This window comes from Gopherus flavomarginatus, chromosome 9 (genome assembly GCF_025201925.1).
Source record: "Gopherus flavomarginatus isolate rGopFla2 chromosome 9, rGopFla2.mat.asm, whole genome shotgun sequence".
In the NCBI taxonomy this organism is placed as follows: Eukaryota; Metazoa; Chordata; order Testudines; family Testudinidae; genus Gopherus; species Gopherus flavomarginatus.
Window position 1 is genome coordinate 30,158,935 of NC_066625.1, and position 24,192 is coordinate 30,183,126.

Here is a 24,192-nt window from a genome sequence, read left to right on the forward strand (position 1 = left end):
TGACTGTATGGTTAGGCTGTTATAGTGCCTGAGGAGTTTACAACTGATACTTGGTTGGTGAATTCTAAGTATAGAACTCACAGCCAATTTGGGTTTTGCGCTCTGCTTCTTAGCAGTCTGCCCTGACGTTAGCATCATGTTCCTGAGCCACTCCAAACAGCTTGATGGGAGACAATTCTGTGCATGCTGCTGGATTGACTGGATGATGAATTAGTTATATTCCCTGGAATAACAGTGGTGTGCACTGAGCTTCTTAGCAGATTGCACAAAGCAGCAATGGGACAGGGATTATGAAGCAGTACATGAGAATTTTTTTTTTTTGCAGCAGTCCGTACAGTAGAAGAGTTGGTGAACCCAGGACCTACTTAAGTGTATTTCTATCTGTACCTCACATGTCTCCATTCCTCTTTGTTTTATCAAAGAATCAGGCCTAGGACTACAGATGTCCCAATATTAACTTTTCTTGCTCAAATATTAGAAAAAATAAACTTTTGCAAGCCACAAACATTTGAAATAAGAATGTCTTCTTCATAGACACTGGGCGTTACGATGACACAACACACGCTATCTCAGGGTAGAAAGAGATGGTCCAGTAACTGAGGGAAGACACACACAAATCCTTTCACATACACCTCAAAAACTTCTACTCTGTGGGACAGGACAGCGTATTCCTCTCTTCTGGACAAATATTTAATGGATTTTGGCAGTTACTTCAAAGTAATATTAAAGTAACGTGTCTCCAATGTTCACTGGAGACAGCAATATTCTGCAATTCTCCATAGTTGTTAACTGAGCCGGCTCCAGGGTTTTTGCTGCCTCAAGCAGCAAAAATAAAAATTAAAATAATAAAAAAAAAAGCCGCTATTGCAATCAGCTCTACCACCGCCGCTTCAGTCCTTGGCAGCAATTCAGCGGCTGGTCCTTTGCTCTGAGAGGGAGTGAGAGACCCACCGCCAGATTGCCACCAAACACCCGGACTTGCTGACCTAAGCAGCTGCTTGCTGGGCTGGTGCGTGGAACCGGCCCTGGTTGTTAATGAGAGTTAAAGTTTCCCTCATACTGAGGCACCAGACTCTGATCTTAATTACACCTAATTAAGAAGGCAGTAAATCCATTGAAGTAAATGGAATCTCACCAGTCAATGAGACCAGAATCAGACCCAAGGGAAGCTTTTTGCTTTTTTTTTACTGTGTACTGTGCATTTATCACCTGCCATCTAGTGATCTGTTTAAGTAACTACAGGGAAATGTTCAAGTGAGGTTGTCATCGCTAAGGGCCCAGTTCTGCTGCCCTGAACTTATCCTGCAGTTAGTTTTGTTCATATCACAACGGCGCTATCACATAAGTAAAGGTAACAGAATTTGGCCAAAAAGGAAGTAACATGGGCAAGTACAGTTAGTTTTGCTCCTACGACGAATGATCCAAAACCAATTGACATCATTTCCACTGGGCTTTGGGTCAGACCCACAGTGCTAGCCAAGTTTTGTAAAATATTTTCCAAGAGCATTCCTCAACACACTGTTCTGGAAAGTTTTCCTGAGCTGCCAGATGGTCTGTCACAATAGAAAATCAACTTGAAAACAATTGTTTGTTTGCTAAGAGGTCCTATTTCTAGGATTGTTTTAATGATCCCGATGGAGATAAAAAAAAATTGTTTCTTTGCATCAAGAAGTCTCTCTCTCAGGCTATGAGAGCCCTGATTCTGTTCTGAAAACTCAGTCATCATTACTATAACAAAAACGCTAACTCCAGCAAATATATCAGCTATGTGTCAACAAAAGCACACCTGCAACAGCCAGTAACTAATATATTAAATTCCCCCTCTTCTGCAGCTTTGGCATTCTGCCCCCAAAGCCTGCAAAAGTACATTAGCTTATAACATGCTTGGAAAAGCAAGGCATTTGGAGCTATTTCAGGCCTGCAGAACCCTAATGGAGAATCTCCAGTCAGCAGTTCCCCTTCCTACAAATTAAGAGAAAAGACTCGGGAGCCTCCATCGACACAAATTGCAACAGTATGGTATGAAGGGAAAGGTGGTCTCTCTAGCAGGGCTATTCTAAGCTGTTTAGGCGCTTGGTAGGTGAAAACCAGTATCTTAAATTTGACTTGGAAGCCATTAGGGAGCCTCTCCTAAATGTGAAATATCAGACTACTGCTTTCGTTTTTGACACTCCCTGTAATAAGCTTCACTTCTTCAGTGCCCACAAAGGCAAAGCGCTATCATAACACGCTGTATTCTCCCTCTGCCAATATTAATTTTTTTTATAATGTCAATAGGTTAAGGTGACTCCAGTTATTTTATTCCCCCCTCCTTTATTATGAGAAAAAACAAACTACACTAAGAGTAATGTCTTACCTATTACAGTGTACTGAACTCCAAGTACAACACAATGCAATTTACTTTTATATTGTGTCCTTCAGTTAAAGCATCACTAAGCACATTGCAGAGTCAGTCAGTCAGAGTACATAAAGTTGAAATGGGAACCTCTCTTAGGGTGGGGAAGAATATACAACTGTGTGGGTTGCTATACCGACATATTACATTGCACCAGGGCCAGCTCCAGGCCATAGCGCGATAAGCATGTGCTTGGGGCGGCTCGCTGTGGGAGGCGCTCTGCTGGTTGCTGGGAAGGTGGCAGGTGGCTCCGGTGGACCTGCCACAGGTGTTTCTGTGGAGGGTCTGATGGTCCCGCAGCTCCGATGGACCTCCTGCAGACACGCCTGCGGCGGCTCCACCAGAGACGCGGGACCATCAGACCCTCCACAGAAACACCTGTGGCAGGTCCACCAGAGCCGCAGGACCAGCTGACTGTCCGCAGAAACACTTGCGGGAGGTCCACTGGAGCTGCGGGACCAGCGAGCAGCAGAGTGCCCCCCACGGCGTGCCGCCGTGCTTGGGGTGGTGAAATTGCTAGAGCCGGCCCTGCATTGCACTATTATTGTATATAGTACCACCTTCCCCACTCCCCTCATTGGTGGATGGTGTTAACCAGGGGTTCTCAAACTTCATTGCACTGCGGCCCACTTCTGAGAACAAAAATTACTACATGACCCCGGGGCGGGGGGGAAATGAAGCCTGAGTCTGCTTGAGCCCCACTGCCCCAGGTGGAGGGGCCAAAGCCCAAGGGCTTCAGCCCCCGGCAGGGGGCCTGTAACCTGATCCCCACCACCCAGGGCTTAAGCCCTCGGGCTTTGGCTTCGGCCCCGGGCTTCGGCTTTGGCCCCAGACAGTGGGACTTGGGCTTTGGATTCAGCTCTAGGCCCCAGGAAGTTTAAACCAGCCCTGGTGACCCCATTAAAATGGGGTTGCAACCCACTTTGGGGTCCCGATCCACACTTGAAAACCACTGGTTTTAACTATTAAAGCATGAGATAGCTGCTGAAGGACATAATAGAAGTCATGGACACTGTGTATTAATTATATCCGCTGCAACCTTGATTAACATGTCACAAAATAGCACTGTCCCACTAGGAAAAACACCTTATTCTTTCCAAAGTGCCACAAAAGCTTAGTTTAACATGAGCTTTTAATGACTGTCAGTAACTTTTTGTTATGGTGCACTAAAATCCCAAATACCTGCCCTGCTTTGGCAACACTAAATGCCAAGAGAGCAGGGAGACACCTTCATAATTTATTAGGAAAAAAGCTTCTAATGAGTGGGGCTCTGAGTATTTGGGAATGCATTATATAAGATGTTACTTTTATCCATAAGCTAGACAGAGAGTATCATGAGGCAAAATAATTTCACTTGATATAAACAATACAAGAGCTACTCATCCAAGCAGCCGATTACTCCACACTCTTAAAATCCATTTGCAAGGGTTTCTCTGCAGCGCAGAAAGTGAAAGCACCTTCAGCATATACAAAGGTGAGTAACCTTCTATTCTGCCTTACTTACCCCTGTTTTCCTCCTAGGCAGCTTACCAAACAGTGAATTCTCTAATTGCATCTGAGCTCATTGGACAAACCTCTTCTTGCAACCTAAAACACTCCCATGTTTCCATGGTGTACTCAAGATTCAAACCCTGCGTTTGGCTTCTTGTAGCCTTGAGAGATCGTTTCTGGCTACCGAAGTAAACACCTAAACCATGGCATTCTTTAGCTGATGCTGACAATAACCCAGCCTGGTGCTTTCTGTTAACTATGGCAAGTTCACTTGTGTTAGCTTCTTCTAGCAAGAAATCAACACACTCACAATCAATAAGGCACCATAAAAACTACCTGTGACCCAGCCAGGGGCTCAGAAAGAAACTACGCTTCCCAACAGAGCATGGCTATCTGAACAGGTGCTCACACAAATCCGCAGTATTTGTTAGCAAGGTTTGCTTTCAAACACTTTGAATATTTAGCCCAAAGGATCTATCCAACTGGATTATTTGTCTACTGAGCCACCTTGCCGTCCCAATTAAAGACATGTTAAAAATACAAGGTCATCTATCTCCCTTGTTTCTAAAGTAGCTTTTTCTGAGACTAAAATAAATCCATTTAGAAAATACTTCCTGGAGCTAGGTTTTTTGTTTGGCTGTTTTTTTTCAGATACCATTAGCCTCTGTTCCAAGAGCAGCAACGCGTTCAATTTAATTAGGATTTGTTTGTTTTGAATCACATTCCTATATCAGTACTTTTTAAAGCTGTTTCAAACCCCTAAGGGTGGCTCTGTCATCCTAAAAAATGTTACTATTTTACATTCAAGGAGCATAAAGGCTGAAAGAGACAGGGTTAAAGGTGTACATTTAGGCACCTGAACTGAATCACAGTATGAAATCCAGTAATGTACTTATCAGGGAGATGTCAGTTTTCCCATCTAACCAGGTACAGTAGATTAAGATCATTCTCTTAATAATAAAGCAAGCAGTTTTCTCCTGGGGACTGAAGAGAAAAATGATATCCATCAGGCTCTCTTTCCCTCTGCAAATGGAAAGATATTACCTGCTAAGGGCAAAGATAGCTTTTCATGAAGCTACAGGACTTCATTCAGAAGAGATAGGGGATGTATTTCTAGCTCTGCCACTGACTACATGTGTTACCTGCAGTAAGCACTTGGATCAAAATTTACAAAAGCATGCACTGACTATCCGAGATACCTTGGGGGACTATCTGAGATACCAGAGCTGAGCCTCTGCAGTTTCTGTTCAATAACTTCCTGAAGAAAGCGGAGATCCTTGGGTGGAAGGCATAGATATACATCTTGCCTATTACTATACTGCCATTCCCATTGTGAAGCCAATAGCCAGATACAAAGATATTGATACAGGGTTATTCATTAAGGGCCTGATCCAAACACACATGGAAGTCAATGAAAGCCTCATGCGTAGCGTTGGCATCCTTGTCATTCTATACATCCCTCTGAACTAGCCTCCTTGAAGCTAAAAGCTCTCTTCTCCAGTTGAATATCGTTTGCTACATTCTATAAAAGGGCAACAGGTATTTGTAACCAATATTTTATGTTTGTTCATTTTATTGTTCCAGATATTTTACATTTCTAAGGAAAAAAATAGGATTTGATATGTGACCAGTTAATTTCCCAGCACTTTAACAAAACTGTAACTGCAATCTTGAAACCTACCTTTCTGATAGATCAGTCAGTATCAAAAGGACACTGAAAAAATTGTCTCCAGATATATTCATGTATTGCAAAGTATTCCATTTTATCTCCAGTGCATTTGCAAATCTTGCAGTGAGCCAGAAAATGATTTGTAACCATCTGCATAACGTTTGCAGTTTAGTCTAGCTCATCTGCTGTCTTTTGGAAACGGTTATTGAAGACGGCAATTTTCATAAATGTTTGGAAACGGATATGAAGGAAACTGGCCATGAAATCCTTTTGGAAGTGCCTCTAAGGTGTTTGCAGTTAAATGATATTGCAGTGCATCAGCACTGCTGAGCGGACCATTTACCGTGTTGTCAAAATCTACAGGCAGTTCAGTAGGCAGGGTATAGCAGAGATAGCGATGCCTTTTATTAGACCAACAATTTATAATATACAAGCTTTCAAGGGCCAAAAGGTCCTTTCCTATCAGGTTTTGGAAGTTCACAATGTCAAATACAAAATGGGCTATTTACCTGGCCTGCTTTTTCTGAAGACCAATTATGGCAACAAACACTCCCGGCAATGCCATTTAAGTGCATTTAATGGCTGTCAAAAAGAGCAGATCATCTGATAGCATATAAAATGCTAACTTCAAGATATCTAGGCTGTAGTCCATGAACTGCATGGTTTCTGGATACATCACTGTGAGCTGAAAAGCAGTTGCATGGATCAAATGGCAAACATTGGACCCTTGCTTAGATCTAATAGCAACTGAAAATATGTTCATGAAACTACAGGGGAAATGCAGCATTAAGGGTCTTTGAATTAGATGTTTCACTTCAATGCAGACATGTTGCATTTGGGTGCGTAACTCCCCCAGGTTTCTTAGGCTACATTTATACATCTTCTCAATATTTGGTGGCACCAAGATGCAGTCTGTGTAGTGGCCATATCTTACATATTAAATACACTTGATTTGTATGGCACCTCCAAGAGAGAACATTAACTCCAAGTCCATACACAAAGAGCACTATCATTGAAAAAGCACAACTGTGGCAAGAATTTTAAAAGTTATTTTAAATGTTAATGCTATTTTTTTCAACTGACCAAAAGAAAACAAACATACTTTTTTTTTCGTTCCTTATGTCCACAGTTGACCTCCTCCACTTCGGGACCACACAGTAGGCATTAGGGGCCAGGTTTTTAGGGATCTTGTTATGAGCTGGGTGAAACCTCGTTATTAATAGAGCTAAAACCTCATTCAACCTGATGTAGGAGCAGGGCATTCACTTAAGAGAGGTTGTAAGAATGTCTTAAGGGGCTACACCTGAAACAAGGTCTACTAGAATCTGCCCAGAAACTAGCATCAGGTGGGCACAGAGTTCCACTGGTTATTGTGACATGGTGTGGGAGAGGGAGAGAAAAACTGAGCACAGGACAAGAGAGGGAGCAGCAGAGGAAAAAAGCAAGAAAGCCAAGCAGTAGCCTACGAGCATAGTATGATCCTGGAAAAAGCTAGAGATTGCTTTGGGATCTCTGATGAATAAAGACATTGGGCACTAAGAAACAGTTCCTTTTGTTCTTGATTCCTCCTGCATTCAGAGAAGCAGGACTTGCTACATTCCTTGTACATAAATAAGATTGCAACAAAGAAAATACCAAACTCCATTAATTTCCACTTCCAACTGGAACATCGCCAAGGCCCTGAAGTCTGACCAGCTGTTTGGATTGAAAAGGGGCAACAGTATTTAGGCACCAAGTGGGATTTTCCAAAGCATCAAGGTATCTAATATGTAATATCCAATGAGTTTTAGGCACCTACATTCTTTTGAAAATCCCACTAAGTGTCTAAGTATCTTTAAAAAATCTGGCCCTAGGTGTCTAGGACTTCACCCTTTCAGTTTAGCAGGGAAGTCTTTCAGCCCATAAACATAGTCCTACAATGCCAAAGCCATCCTCACATGAAGCCTTGAAGCCTAATACAGTGACTGGAAAGACTCTCATTGACTTCAACAGGTTTTGGATCAGGCCCTTAAAGACTGGCAGATAAAATACTTCCTGTTAAATATGCTACACTGTTTTCATGGCCTGCCAAACAGGCAGAGGTGCAGCTTATTACATAAAAACACTAATTCTGCACATAAGTCTTTGTTATGTATATGGCATGGACAGTAGATTCCTTAGGTATTTGATCCCTGGACAGCACTGCGAGAAAGGGAAAGCAATGAAAAAAACTTGTGAAAATAAGAAGGCTGTGACTTGATGAGTGGTTATAAGTTTTATTGTGCAGTGTCCTCTATTTGCCTCCTGACCAATTGCTGAAAATTCTCTTTTCTTTCTCTTGCCCTTCAGTTGTACTATCTTCTGCAGTTTCAGAATACACTGAGAACTCAAAAATCAGTCCAGTTTTTGCAAATTGCTTGCAAACAGTTCTTTGCTAAAATGTGAATTTTTGAATGTTCCAGCAGTAAAATTGCTATGTTTGTTTGTGACGTTTTACAAGCATGTAAATAGACAAAGTGAAATTGCTGAAAACCTGACTAAATATTTTCTCCAATTTCACACAAGCCTAAAGTAGTTATGCATTTTCAATTGAATCCTATAGGACACTTCATATAAGCCTAAAGGAATGTTACTAATTTCCAAAGCACATTTCCATAAAGATATGGATGTTTCCTTGGTGCATATCATAGGGTGTGCTGTGTTTTGTGGGGGCTTGATGCAACAACCACCAAATTCTCTGCTAGAACATCTAAGGGTTTGTCTATACTTAAAATGCTACCACAGCATTGTGCTACTGTAGCACTTCAGTGTAGACACTACCTATGCCAACAGGAGGATTTCTCCCTTCGCTGTAGGTAATCCACCTCCACAAGAGGCAGTAGCTAGGCTGATGGAAGAATTCTTCCATCGACCTGATGCTGTCTACATGATGATTTAAGTTGGCTTAACAATACTGCTCAGAGGTGTGCATTTCACATCCCTACAAACATAGTAAAACCCACCTAATTTTCTAGCATAGACCAGGCCTAAGTACTGTTCAATGGAGGGATTCTTTCCATCAACCCCTTTTGCCTGTTCCTTGTGCTGCCCAATGACATGTCTGCCACCGCACTTGTTCTGGCTTCATTCTTAGCACACATCCCAGATACTTGCATCTTTTCTTCTGGATAATTTTGGAGGTAAGGAATTGTTGAATGCAAATGTAAAGATGCATCAGAAATTCATTCCATTTAATATCTGAGGCACAGGATGCTGAGAACCATTGAACCCAACTGTAAACCCTGTATATGATGGAAGCCACTTCAAACCAGGGGGTGTGGGAGTACCTCCAGTACCCCTAGTTCCTGCACCTATGGTGAGGCATTTGCTTTCAGAGGCATTTAGTGTGTATCTTTGGTTGATTTTCAGCTGGTGAGTGCAGCTGCTCCTTTTCCTTCTAGACATCCCCATTGGCTTGTACATAACTGAGAAGGTATGTCAATTGACTCACCTCTTGTCTTCCTTTGCCTACTATGTAATGCTTGAGCTGGGAGTTGCTGGGGTTGTCACTAGATTTGTGGGTTTTTTCCCCTCAGAATTGACTGTGAATGCTGCCTTCTTTCAATCTTTACTTGCAGGTTGGTTGAGCTATGCCATCAGCAAAATCTAGATCTAGTGTACCGTTACGCCATGCAATCCCTGTGTTGTATCAGTCTACACTTTTTCTCAAGTCAATGGCAATGCCAAATAGTAGAGGTGACAGAATGCCCATTACTCTCTCTGGGGATTCCCCCCCCCCCCCCGTTAAGGTTAAACAAACAAGGAAAGACCTTAACTGGCCCTCTGACTAGCGTAAGCTTGCCAGTTAGAACATTGTTGAGCTGATAAAATGTTCCAGTTTTTTTGGTGATGATATCCATATATTTCCTCTTGTCTCTTCTCTCACTGCATTGTCCTTTGTTTTATATAGATTTTTTGCTCCTTCTCTGAAAGTGCTTTTCAGGACTTAAAATTTGCTTTGGCCGATTTCCTTTCTATTTGGAACATTACCTTGAGAGATGATCTCCTGCATTGTTTCCTATCTGAGATCTTCATACTTTACATTTGTGTGGCCATCTCAAAATTTCTGACTGGTCCTAGGATTTCCCTGTGACTTCACTGCATAGATGTCTGGTGTAGATGGCAACCTTCTTTCTCCTTCCCATCAGCCTTTTGTATTACTACAATGTCCTTTAAATTGTCCTGCATGATGACCCAGTTAATATTCAAGGAGCAATCTTAACTTCTGAGGTTACCTGTCTTATGCACTTGATATGTCAACCTTACTGTTACATTCTGGTAACGAGTTCCTGTATTTCACTTCAGTCTTTTTTTTTTTTTTTAAACAAGGACATAGATCTATTCAACATATCTTGTAAGCTGGCAACTCTCTGCTGAGGAGCATGTAAGCTCTACAAAGGGCCCCTTGGTTGATCATAAGAGTCCTTTATAAATTAAATTTCAAAGTCAGTTAAGCCTGCTCAGTTTGTAAACTTAGCTATCTTTGTCAGTGGAGCAGGACTAGTAAAAAATTCTAATATGCCTGTGGAGAAAAACAAAATCACTCTCTTTAAATGCCTATAAATGTAAGTCTACTGGCTTTTTAAGTCTCAGTGAGGTCTAACAAAGAAGCCCAGGTGAAGTTTCTAGCTAGCCAAAACAAGCAAGTTTCTCTCAGTCCTATATCATTCTAATTTAAGCAAATGTGAATAGTTGGTCTTTTTGTCCCCCATTCTGATCTTGCCATCAATGGTATTTGCAGACACTTATCACCTTGGCCTGTAACTGCCAGTATGGATAGAGTGGAAATGTGCCAGAAGTAAACTTATTTGAGTTTTGCATGGCAGGTGAGAGACTGGAGAAATATGGATACATCTGTAAAAATTTTAGCACAAAAGCTGAGTTGTTTCAAATTATTTTTGTCTGGCTGTTGTACCTTAGCTTCAAAGTAAATGGCACTGCAAAATGTAAAATAGGACAGCAAGATTTATTAGACTGTGGAGCAACCTCCCAAGGGAAGTAGTGAAAGCTCCGTCTTTTGGTATTTTTAAAATCAGACTAGACAACGTACAGGAAAATGTACTTATAGGGAACCAGCCTTCATTAGCTAGGAGATGGTCTGGCTGATTTATTAAGATCCTTCCCATCTCTAACCACTGCAATGCCTTCTCAAAAGAATATTCACAAACACAATCCAGGGCACTTCCAAAAACATATATTCTAATAACTAAACTGAATAACAGTTCCTAAACTAAACCTATTCTGTATGACAAAGCTGCATTAACACCACGTCAAAGTTGTATGGATAGGCTCTCAAAAGTCTTAAATTGCCAAAGTTTAACACTGACTGCACAGCCTTAAATGACCTTTGCTGCATGCGTGTCATAAAGCAGTCTTGAATTATTGGACCACAAATGATTTCTCAAGTACAATCGTTCATTTCTCCTATCACCTGGGATACACATGTATCATTGTGTATGTTTATTTCATTTGTCCATACAAACACTATTTTCATAGTTTAATGGCCCACCATATCTTTACCATCTATCGCAGGTACTTATGTGGCATCAATTCATTTCTCAGGCTAAAGGCTTTTTGCATAGTTAAAATAGCACAGTCAGATCCAGGGCTTGATCCCAAGTCCTCAGGTCAACAGGGGTTGGGGGCACTAGTGCGGAGATGCCGGCAACTCAAGCGTCAGTACAGCACTTGCACAATGGGGCCTCAAGCTTGTTGGGGGTCTCTAGGTGCTATGGCAATACAAATAATAAGTGGATAGATCCAACAAAAGATTTGTCCTTCACTGCCGTGCACCCGGCTGGCCCAAGACAAAGCTTTGGAAACCCTGTTTGTTACTTATATACCTCTCCCCTGCAGTTACCATAGTATCTGAGCGTCTCATAACCTAATGTGTTTATCTGCACCATTCCCCGGGGAGGTAAGGAAGTGCTGTTACCCCAGTTTTACAGATGGGGAACTGAAGCACAGCCAGCCTAAGTGATTTGACTAAGGTCACACAGGAAGTCAGTGACAGAGCCAGCAACTGAATTCAGATATTCCAAGCCCCAGGCTAGTACTGTAACCACTAAAGCATCCTTCCTCGTCTGCTGACAGACTTCTTGTATGATAAGCTTTCTTCTCTCTAATAATTTTGTCAGCACTCATGCAGTGAGCACAGTTTCTTTTGAATTGGCTTCCTTCAGCTGCAACTGAAAAGCCAAACCAGCTACAAATGTAACACTCAGTTACGTCCTATGCAACCAGGTATGGGAATAAGGCCCTCCTGCACTTGTCCACCCACTGCATAGGACTTTCCCAGATTGGGGCTATACCTAAGTGTGAAGGAGAGCAGGGTCTGCATACACGATATTAAAGTAAATGGGTGTGAAGAGGGCAGGAAGTGGACAGAGCCTTTACACCAACTCCCTTACCAGGCAGCAGGAGGGGGAAGGTGTGGGAAGTGTGCTAAAACCCAAAGAGAGGTTAAATCAGTTACTTCCCCTGCACGGGAGCAAGGAGGAAGAATGGTGATACTCAGAAAAACAATTCATCTTGGGACAGCACAGATATACACCACCTCTCCCACTGATCAGAGCCTTCAGTTTTGCAGCACAGATCTGTAATTTAGGAGACTGCTAACTTTGCTGACAAGTGAAGTGGATTATCTTTGCCAACCAGTTTGCACTGTTACTCTGCATTCAAGGCTGGCTTCTGCTTTTTTGCCATCCCAAGCGGCAAAGAAAAAAAAACAATTGAGCTGCCGCCGAATTGCCACCAAAGAGAAAGAGAAGAAGTGAGGGACCTACCGCCGAATTGCTGCCGAAGACCCGAACGTGCCGCCTCAACAACGGACGGAGTGCCACCCCTTTCTATTGGCCGCCCCAGGCACCTGCTTCCTTCGCTGGTGCCTGGAGCCAGCCCTGCCTGCATTGTACACTTCAGGCCTGATCCAAAGCTCACTTACATCCAGGGACAGACACCCACTGATTAAAACAGGTTTTGGATCACATCCATAGGGGCAGATTTTCAGCCGATGTAAAATTGTTGCAGTTCCATGGACTTGCTACTGACATATGACAATGTGACATTAGCTGAGAACTGACTCTTTCTCTAACATGCAGTACGTTGTGTAAGTAGAGTTTATGGTTCACAAGGTTGCATTCAAAATGAATATAGTGTTGTGCTGGTGATTGCACTGATCACAAACCTCTGAGAGTGGGTGTCAGAGTAAGTTCATCGCAAGCCCCCTCATGTAGGATAAAAGAGATTGTCAACCCACCCAGGAGTTTTGGACTGACAAAGACAGAGAGATGTTGCCAACTATTGTTTGGGAAAGAGTATGTGCAGGCAGAGCCAGCTCCAGCGTTTTTGCCGCCCCAACCAGCAGAAAAAAAAAAAGCCACGATCAGCGGCACTTTGGCGGCACCTCTACTGCCGCCGCTTTCTTCCATTTTTCGGCAGAAATTGGGTGGCTGGTTCTTCCCTCCTAGAGGGACTGGGGACTCGTCGCCCAATTGCTGCCAAAGAGCCGGACGTGCTGCCCCTTCGCCATGGCCGCCCCAAGCACCTGCTTGCTGCGCTGGTGCCTGGAGCCAGCCCTGGTGCAGGTGTGTGTGTGCATGGCTCATGAAGAATGAAAAAACTCAAGTTTTCCATTTTTTCCAATGATCCTCCTCCCTACACCCCAAAAAAGTTAATGTAAAATGCAGCAAGAAAATTTAGCAGCTCTGTGAATCTCCATTGTATCTGTTAAGTTACACAGTGGTAAACTAGGCCCAGCATGTGATCATGCAATTAGAGATAGCATCATAGAATCATTAGGGTTGGAAGGGACCTCAGAAAGTCCTCTTGTCCACTCCCCTGCTCAATGCAGGACCAATCCTCAACTAAATCCCCAAATGGCCCCCTCAAGGATTAAACTCACAACCCTGGGTTTAGCAGGCCAATGCTCAAACCACTGAGCTATCCCTCCCCCGTCAAGATGCTTATGTCTAGGGGGCAAGGGATAAGGCTGTGACATTCCCAGCTACACAGTTCCTAAAAGGCAACAGATCATGGCTCCCTCCTTTGCAACTGCTATAACCAAATATGAGTCTGGTAGAAGAAAGGCAGATCCTTAGCTGGTGTTAATTGTCCTTGCTCCGTTGAAGTCAGTGGAGGATCCACCCCAGTATCTTTCCTTGCACAGAGCTGAGTCAGTCACCATATTCTCAGCTTCTCATTTTTGGAAAGTGTAGAATAACTTAGTCTAAGTTTCAGAAGGGGGGTTTCAAGTCAGTTTTAAGTTCAGATTGCAGGTGCCTGGTCCAAGTGTTGTAGGAAAGATGTGAGGAGTGTGCTTACTGTTATGTTTACATGGTTATAAAATAGGTGTTTAACATGGGAACAAAATGCCTTAGAAAGAGGACAGAAGATTACCAAAGGGAAAGCTTCAAAAGGTTCAGTTCAGCTAACCAATCAGAAGTTGTTCAAGCTTTGTCAAGCTATCTGAACCCCTGGCTAAAACAGGCTGAAAATATTGAGTATCAGGCTTTCTTGAGATTCCTTCTCAGACTAGAAATGCTGAAAAATAGTCTCTTTTGGCTGGTGTTTTTGGCATATCTAGGCAGGATCTGGAAATGCTGACATCAGCAAAAATGTGAATCATGAATGAAAAAGTTAAACGTTTTTCCTCAGAAAGAAATCTGTTGGGTAGAGATGCTATACCAAAACACATGCGCCAATCCTCCCCTCCGCCCCCCACCAGCATGCCATATCATTCACCTCAGCACTGTCTTGGATAGGATGGATGGGAAGATAAAAAGAGCTTTGCGGTAAGTATCTAACAATATCTGGAAAAACATAGCAGTTGTGAAAATTCCAGTACTTAGGAGCTTTCATTTGCACTCTTACACTTGTGCCCCTGTAGATGAGGAAGTATCTGAAGGATACTTGTAGCTGGGTGAACACTACAATAAATTATTGTACAGTAAAGTATTTGTTGGACTAAAACCAATGAATTTGGTTTGACTTATTAATGCCGCATTTTGCCCATTTCTGCAAACAACTGGATGAGCAAATTTTTGTTTGCAAGGATGACTGCAAGGAGAAGCGTTGTAAATACTTGGGTGAATATGCGTTTGCATGTGTATTCCCACCAGAAGTATTCACTTGGCCATCTTGAGTTGGAAAATCATTCAGTCAAGGAGCAGAAATGTCCTGTAGGTGACTCATCGTGGTGCATATGGTACACTGTCTAAGCAATAATCTTGGTGAAGAGTTAGTCACTAATCAAAGATGGATGATTTCAAATAATAAATCAGTTCATACAAAACAGATCTCCTTGCAGCTAACACAATGAGAGAGAAATCCACCAGGTAGCACACCTCCTAAGTCCCACACAGGCCCTTGGGTTGCTCAGTCTTTGTGCTCACTTTATGCACAGCGATTAATTTCACCCTAACGGAACAAAGGGCTGCTACATTCATCTGATAGATTGTTGGCTGTATATGCCTTGCCTAACTCTGCATGCAACCTTTCAACAATGACAAGGTAGAGACAAACCTACAGGAAAACGTGCATGGTGTGTGTAATCAAAATAACTTCAGGATGTTACACTTACTGCAATTCCGTTGCAGGTAATGCTATTACAGTAAAGATGAACTTACTCCAATACCTTTGAACAGATGTGTACAATGCTATTAAGCCTCTTTAAAGGCTTTTGTCACAATCCATTGGGATTATTCAATTTGTTCATTATGGAGAAATTACAAGCAAATAAAATGAGAACAGAAGAAAGAAAGTCTAGTGGATCTTGATAACAAGCCAAAATTAGCTGAAACACCCCAAAATAATGCCTATTCCCAGTAAAAGGGGGAAAAGAATAATTCCAAATCTCACCATGTGGTACCCACTGCCAAATGTAGGCTTTATCTTAATGGTGAACACAAAACAACTTTATCCAACAGAGCTAATAACAAAACTGCCCATCTGCAACCAACTCATAGTTCTGAATAGCGGTGGCTCAACGTACAATGCCAAATAAATACCCTCAAGCATTATTCACCATTTCACAAGCATAAAATACAGATGGTCTCTGCCATCTTCCATAATACAGGATTTCGTACCAAGTAAAACAATGAGCTAGATTTGATGACCCAGGTTGTCTTTTCTTCTAAATCCAAAGAATGGCTGCTGAGTCAGACAAACAATAATGAAATAAGTAAAAAGAAATCGCACCCTTATTGTGCTGATTTTTTTCTACCAGTCCAATAAAGAGTCAAAGACTATAATTTTGTTAATGTACTTCTTTAAAATAGTAGCCATTATGGACTATTAGGGAATGTTCTTCCAGGGCAGGCATTGATTACCCATACTGCTAAGCCTATTAAAGCTTCTTCTAAACACTGAACTGAAGTCATTCCAATACATCCTAAGGGGATGGAGTCTGTCTTTTCCCATGGCTTGCTCCCTGCAAAAACGACAAACAACTAAGAACATCACAGTCACATGCAGTAATTGTTGGACAAGTTAAAATATAAAAATAAAAGGAGGTTCTGTTGGTAAGGGAGTGTAACATGTTCTCTACTGCATCAGTGCAATTTGCTTTTAACAGCACAAATCCCGGCAGGAGAAAGAAATGTAGTAGAACTTTTTGAATCAAAATGAAGCATGATGCTCTGATCCAAAGCCCACTGAAATCAATGGAAAGGATAGTGGGTTTTGAATCAGGCCCAAAACTTAATTAGTGAGGAAATGGCTTTGAAAAAGAAACAGGTGTGGAGCAATCACCATTCATCACACTAATATGTTTCTTTAGTATTTTTAACATGCCCTTCTGGAAAAGATGGGTGGAATACAGCCCTGGAGCAGACACACACAAGTTCTATTACATTCTGTAGGATGCTTCACACAAAATGCATCAGAAGACTATTCATTTACATAGGAATTTTCCAGGAGGCTAAGGGAAGCTTATAGGAATAACAAAGCAGGAAACAGGAGTCAAGACTTCTTCCTATGTATGGGCACAATCCTAGCAATACTTGTGAGAAAGCATAGTGCTTACTTTCATAGCAACAGGTTAAGTTTACAAAAATGCTTATGGGCCAGATTTTTGAGAACCAGGCACTTCATTACCTTTACAAATCTAGCCCTAACTGACTTAAGAGACTAAGCCCCATTTTTAACAGTCATTTAGTCACGTAGGCTCCCAAGTCCCATTGGCTTTCATTAAGTCTTAGGCTCCTAAGTGACTTTTGAGAAACAAGGTGAGTGAAGTCATATTTTATTGGATTGACTTCTGTTAACAGATATGATAATATAAGATAAGACCTCACCCACCCTTGTCTCTCTAATATCCTGGGGCCAGCAGGATGATGGCTACAACATTGCACAACTCACTTTTGAAAATTTTACCCAAAGGCTCTGTGCACAGTAAGCATGGTGCTGGGTATTAAGACCCAGTTTTTTTAATTTTATTTAAGTATTACTGCACTCAGCATTGCAATCTCTAACTGATTTAGGAACGTCAATATTTTCAAGAGGAATTTAGACAAGCCAAAATCCTATTGTAAGTCAATGGCATTTAGGCTCCTAAATTGGTTAGGCATTGCATCTTTGAGCACAGCAATATTAAGTGCCTGCAGGACTGGGTCCTGCATTATACAAGAAGAAAGCAGGCACAAATGAGAGAATCCTGTGTAGAATTAGAATCCAGCACTACCTAAACATGAAAATAAAGTCTCATTCAACTTCAGTTTAAAAGCCCACATACATTTATCCCTGGTTGTTTAAAGGGTCAATAAGATTGTTTATTTGAGTAAGCTCATTACCTAAATTAAATTAATTTCACCTGTAGGGGCTCAGCACAGAACTAGTTTCCTCTTTTCCTTTCTGATAATTTAAAGAAGATACTCAAACTCAAGAGATAAGTAAGCTTCTCATTTTGTTTTGGTTGTTTATGTTCAGCCATAAAAAGGGAAAGAGAGGACCTTTAAAGAAATTTTTTTTCTCTGTGTTAATGTTCTAAGCAAATAGGTTTCATTAGCAAAAAATACATATCAGAAGAGGCTGTACTCTAGTGAGGTTTCAGTTAATGTTATTCTATAACATTATGAGCTCATAAAAACCCTCCTATGTTTTTTGTGTGTTTCTCCAAGAGTATCATGGATTTTGTCTAATGTACTGATCTCAGTATGTTACACATCTTCAGTTAGTTACCAAAATGACTAGAGAAATATACAGTTTGGCAACACAACATTAAGCTTTTATGATGCACTGTAGTTACAGTACACAATCTTATACCATGATGCATCATAAGTACAGTTGCACAGCCTGATAAAGTAAGGAGAATCTCACCTGTATAATCTGACATTATGCACATGTAGCTAGATTTTGAAAACCAGCTATATATGACAAACTCTTGCATTTCAAGAAACAGACCTCCACCAGGATGAATCAGGCCATCTACTCTGCCTTCAAAATTAGTGAGATTGTAAATCACACTGAAGTGTGGAGCAGTCAATTGATTCCTTTTTTGATGGAGAAGAGCATCTTAACTCAGGAACGCAATGCCAGAAAGGAACACACTAGTAGGGAGAGAAGACTTCAAATGAAAACACCACAACAAACTTCCATCAAGCCAACTCTAGCTGCCCTGGAATCCCCATTGTGACAGTGACTCAAATAGGAATTACCTTCACAAGGAAGCAGGTACAATGTATGCAAACTCTCCCCTCCCTCCAAAAAACCTTTGCCTGACTTGATCACAGGAGAAAAAGCCTAAGCTGGTTGGGAATCCATCTGTCTTTTTTTATGAATACACTTTCTGCTATGTCTCAAACACCTGCTGTCAAGCATAGCAGCTGAACTAAATAGCCAGTCAGACAACACTGAAAAAACTGAGATTCATATAAAGATCTGATATGGGCAGATCTAACAAGATGGGATTTTCTAACTGCAGTTTTTATGCAAAGCCTCAACATGAATTTTTTCACCCTGACAAATTCTCAAGTACTGTCACTTAAACTACCCTATGCCCTTTGAGGTTCCTTTCCCACCCCGACTGTAAAACAACATTCCCCAAAATGACTACAGGTAACGTAAGTGCCTGGACTGATAACTTGAGATGCCCAAGTCAATCCAAAGACCTTCCCTTCCCCAGCTCTAAAGGGTATTAAGAAGCTGATAGCAGGTGTTAGCAGAGAATATCCTTTACAAAAATAATGTCAAATATGCTAAATCTGGACTAAAGTACAAATTCTGGCACCCAAAGGAATCTAGCCAAGATATTAAATTAAATAGTTACTGTCTTCCACTCTCAGGGAGATGGGACGCTTTGTCAGGTTCCACCTACACTACTTGATACCCAGTTGAAATTATCTGTCACCCTGAAGTTGGCTAAGGCATCCTCACAGCTTCCCCAGTCCCCTTTCCAGCTCAAAGCCAGGAAAACAACCTCACTTACACTTTTGCCTTCACCACCTGCTTGAGGCGCAGGATCTTCTCTGTCCAAACATGGCATGATTTCTTCTGCTGCTTCTCCTTCCTTCCCACTGTTTCTTCCTTCATTCCCCAGCTTCAACCTCTTTCCCTCGGGTTGGGAATCATCCAGGTCCTCCCTTCTCATCTTGCCATCTCTGCCTCGCTGCTTCACCACATCCTCTGGGCTGCCAGACAGATTAGACATTTTTAAAATTGCTGAGCAGTTTTTTTATTTGGCCTGCTGAAGCTGCCTCTCTGGAGGAGCTGTGGCTTCTGAGAGCTCTGTGATGCGCTCTCGCTCTTCTTTTCAACATTTAACTAGGGTTTCAAAAGCCTTTATAGGATTTACACACGCCACTTCTATTTCTCTACCGCCCTCTGCTGGTTACTGGCCAGCACTATTCCCACAGAATATCCATTTCAACAGCATACTGCACACAAGCTTCTCTATTCCTCCATGTCCCTAATAAAAAGCAATAACCTCTCCTACGTTGGTTGCATGCACATTTCTCCTGCTGCTCACTTTGCCAAAATCCTTGTATTTATGCTTGCCCTGCTCCAAAGAAATTAACTTTCCTTAAAACACAGCACAGAGCTGTAGTCAGCTGCACCTCTGTTTAGATCCAACTTAACCTCCATCTCAGAGGAATGCACTGCTTTAAAACACTAATATTGAAACAGAGCATGATTAACCATGAAAAGTAGCTGTAGAATATTTAATACCAAGTAAAGTTCACTTCAACCTATCTCCCTTCAGGATTCTTTCCCCATTGTCCCTTACTTTGCAAGTTTGCTGAGCATTTCAGAAGTTTGTGTCCCACATTTGAGCATTGCCCTGTTTGGAACGGTTCTGTCCCTTCCTCATTAACTTGCAATAGCCATAACATGTTCCTCCTTCTCCTGGGTCTTCTGATAGTCAACGTATCAGAGGCAACACAATCCAGAGTAACAAAAAGACCATCTGGGGTCCACTGTTCATTCTGTGCTAACTCCCATAGCCTCAGTGGGAGTTCCTTATATCCTGCAGAAGGAGAATTAAGTCCCTCTGGGGCTTTCCACAAACATCTGGAGATGTTCTGCACAGAAAGTTATGAGTCAGAGGCCATGATTTTTAGAAGTGGGGGCCTAAGTTCAGTTGCTAAGTACATATTTAGGTACCCAGTCAATATCCATGTCTGCAATTTGAGACACCTCAGGTCTCACTTGGGAGGTACCGAGCACTCACAGCCCTAACTGAAGTCGAGTGGAGTTGCAGGTACTTAGCACCTCTGAAAGTCAGGCCCAAGTTGTCTGAAGTTGAGCATCCAAAAATGGAGGCATCCAAAATAAATGGACACAGTTTCCCATCATAAAATATAGTAACACCTATCTGGTTCAGAGTGTGTCAGTTGGTAAAATGCTTAGAGATGGAGATAGGCCATATGAGATTAAAAAAAAAATCAGTTAAATTGCTCAACTTCTAGAATGACCACCCCCCAACACACATTGTACTTCACAACCTACACTACCCTACCTTCCCTGTATTCCCTTTCCTTTTATATTGTGCACCCTTCCTGATTAATGAGATGAAAAAAAATAACCTGCAGCATTGAGAATTCTGTTTCTCTTTAATAAAATTAGGAGGAACAGAGAATCTGCCAGCAGGAGCAGAGACAAGCATTTATAGCAGGTGCAGCTTCTTCATGGGGGAAGGAGGGAACTGTCAACTAACTGGGGTTATTCCTCCTTCCCCTGTCTCCAGCAACCCCCTAACACAGAACCACGTAAAGGACACTTCTGTTTTGGAGACACCAGGCCCCAACCACATGAGCTCAGGGAAGAAACTGCTTGAAGAGGCCATTCATAAACTCATTCAGTATGAGCAAGGATCTTTGGACAAGGATGCGATTAGTGTCCAATTGCTTTCTATCCATCTGACTTGGAAAATTACTTTCCTTCTCCTGATTGGCTGTTTGATTCAATGCCTCCTAACCTCTTCCCCTCCAGCCTCACTCCACCTGCTCTCCATCCTCCCCTCCTGCATTGAACAACTGCAATTGTTCTGCATATCTCAGGCCATCCTCCATTTCGAAAGGTAGGGTTCTTTTGTAGCAGGTTCTCAGCGCGGCGTTATGTAGTGTTCAAATAAAAGTATTTTCATCGTTAAATCTAAGCTCCCTTTGCCTTAACAATGCACCTTCTGCCTTCCTGTAACACTCCCACCCCCTGCCTCCATGTTCTTGCTTCCTTTCTTCGTTTTTCTGGTTAGCTTAGCCCCTCAAAACCAAACCTCACCCAATATGCTAAGAAATAATTTTGAAACAACACACTGTTTTCAGACCCTCCATTGCTCTCCTTGATTGTTTATTATTTGGGCTGGTCAAAAGTTTTCTGACACACAGTTTTCCATTGAAAAATGCCAGTTCAACAGAATTAAAACATTTCATGGGAATGCATCAGTTCCATCAGGACTTTGGACAGAAACCAGCCAGCCAGCTCCCCAGCTTTCCTGACCACCTACCTGCCAGCCAGCTAGCTCCCCAACTGGCCTGCTCGTTACATTTTTGTTTCAATTCTCCCAAAATAGATTTTTTTCAAAAATTTCATTTCACAGAATATTTCAGAAATTTTTGGTTTGTGCCAATTGGAAACAAATTTTGAAATTCTTTGCGAAAAGGAATTTTCTTTTTTTAAAAAAAAAAACAGTTCTGTTTGTTCTATTTCTTTCCATAATTCTCTCTGTTGTCTATTTAGATTGTAAGATCTTCAGGGCTGGGGTTGTCTCTTGTTATGTACCTTAAGTGTGTATTGCACCAAACACTATGGAACCTTGGTCTCATTCAGGGTCCCTACGCACCACTTCAATTCACTCAGTCCAGGGTTAAGTTTTATACCATGGCAATGGCCTTGCACAGAGAGCTCATGCCAAGATCAGGGCCTAAATATATGAAGTCATTACTACTGGCAGAGGGTGGATAAAATGACCAGTCTGAGATAGGAGACGCTACAGCAGCAACTTTTATTTGTCCCTTTTATTCTAGCCAGCTGTGCTCCTGGCATAACTGTTACTCTCAGTCTAACTTTGCAGCTGAGGTAGAAGATGACCCAGTAGTTAGTTTAATAGCCATTGCTTTTAGCAATATCCCAACACTTTTTTCCTTAAGTATCAGTATTTGACCTAATATTTTGAAAGAAAGCACTTGCTACCAAATGAGCATTTTCAGATTCCAAATTCCATGCTGTCCTTCAGCTCTATTTGCAAGACCGAGTACAAGTCAAATAATGCAATAAGCACAGTTTGCTCAATATTAGCAACCACTTCAAATACGTTAACCAAGTGAACCAAGACACACAGTGCTTTGAAACCTTGGGAAACACAGTGTGACTAGTTTTCAAGATATTTAGACTTCGAACCATGACTAAAAATTGCAAGATTATCAACAACAAATAGAATAGCTATGTAGCCCCAGAAGTTATATATAGTTTTGTCTGATATCATGCTAGTCAGCTTCTGTTCTTGGGTTTTATAGTACAGTACAATGCATAATCTTCACATTGTTGTTGTTTGCAGTGTTGCTGTTGCTATGTTAGTCCCAAGATATTAGAGAGAGAAGGTGGGTGAGGGAATATCTTTTATTAGACAAATTTCTGTTGGGGATCTGAAGAGTTCTGTGTAGCTTGAAAACTTCTCTCTCTCACCATCAGGGGTTGGTCCAATAGAAGATATTACCTTACTCGCTTTATCTTCAGATCAGGTATTCAAAGGCACTGTACTAAGGCAGTCAGTAAGAACAAACTGGAAGGTACCAAAAGACTGACAGGGTGATATTTCAAATTTACTTTTAATCAAGACCTAGAGTGAACCAGTTGGAGCAGCTTCAGGGGTCTCTAACTGCAAAGGGATCCACAGAATAAGGTGTATGGTCAGATAATATAAAACAACCTTCTTGCAGAAGTATGGAGTTATTTGCACTGATGTCCCTGCCAAAAGCACCGCATATGAAGATGGTATTCAAGTGATTTAGGCCATATCTACATATTTGGGACAATAGCAGCATAAATATGCCAGCATACCTGTAAACCCGTAGTGCACAGTGGCAGATTTATGCACAAGCCCAAGGGGGCCAATTTGGTGGCCCCTGCAGGAGCACCAGAACCTGTGTAGAAGTGGGGGCACTGGCTCTGCAACTGTGGCCTTACCCCCTGGTCCTCCACCTGCCCTGGTCCCCTAGCCCATGTCCCTGGCCTGGGGCATGGCACCCAGGGCAGAGGGAGGGGTCAGGGCTCTGCTCCCCACATCCCTTCACAGAGACTCTATACCAGTCCTGCTGCATCGGTAAGAGAATTCCACCTCACCTGCAAAATGGTTGTTGGCCATTCTCCTGGCTGTCAACATTATGCTCACCACTTCTTCCCATCCTCACCTCACCTGCATGCAAATCAAGTTGCACACCATGAGCAATTCAAATACCAGAACAACGGTGAACCCACACACTGCAAGATAAGTCTTCAGTGACTGACATGCCACCAAAGCAACAGCAGTAAGTATCAAATTATATACACAAACACACCTCATTAGGATAGATATCCAGGTTTCAAGGACAACCGTTAACTCCTTCCTGGTTCTTTTTTGTAAACTGGCCTATTAACCTCTTTCTCCAGACACTATGCAGATATTTTTAGTGAGTCATCCAGAGCAATCACTACTGTATTCAGAACTGAACCTTCACTGAATGCCATAATTGGGATTCATATCCCATCATTAAAAACAACAACATTCCATCCATATCACCCCATTCAGACTTCTTTTGACAATTCATCAGCACTATAGCAAACAATAAGTGCTTTTGCTTGTAGCCTGTCAGCTGTAGATTTATTTGTAATTATAGTTGATCCCTATGCCTGGCACCTATAAATTATTCCAGTATCCTTATTGCTCTATATAACCATAAGAAACATCATTTATCAGCTCCAGAGTTGATCTTGGGTGCTTTGTACAAGATTTATTCTGGTTTTACATTTACTTATTACATTAAGAATATGCAAATTATTTCGCAGTGTATCATCAAGTGCCAGTCTTGGGCATTTCACTTTTAGATCCACTTTCTCCTTGCTTTTCTTCATGCAAAGACACTGATTTAAAACTTTTTCTTGGTATCAGAGCAACTATACTTTCAGTGCTGTCATGCACTGCACACTA

At 41.8% G+C, this 24,192-nt stretch overlaps 1 protein-coding gene across 10 annotated transcripts in view; it reads right to left on the reverse strand.

The window, feature by feature from the left end:
- RBFOX1 (RNA binding fox-1 homolog 1) overlaps nucleotides 1–19,303 on the reverse strand; it is a 2,697,109-nt gene extending 2,677,806 nt beyond the window's left edge. For all 10 annotated transcript variants that reach the window (XM_050966439.1, XM_050966435.1, XM_050966438.1 and 7 more), the window contains exon 1: nucleotides 18,997–19,303. In XM_050966439.1, the coding sequence (XP_050822396.1) occupies nucleotides 18,997–19,218 (222 nt within the window). In that variant the 5' untranslated portion in view covers nucleotides 19,219–19,303. The remainder of the gene's footprint in view (nucleotides 1–18,996) is intronic.
- Nucleotides 19,304–24,192: the final 4,889 nt, after the last annotated feature.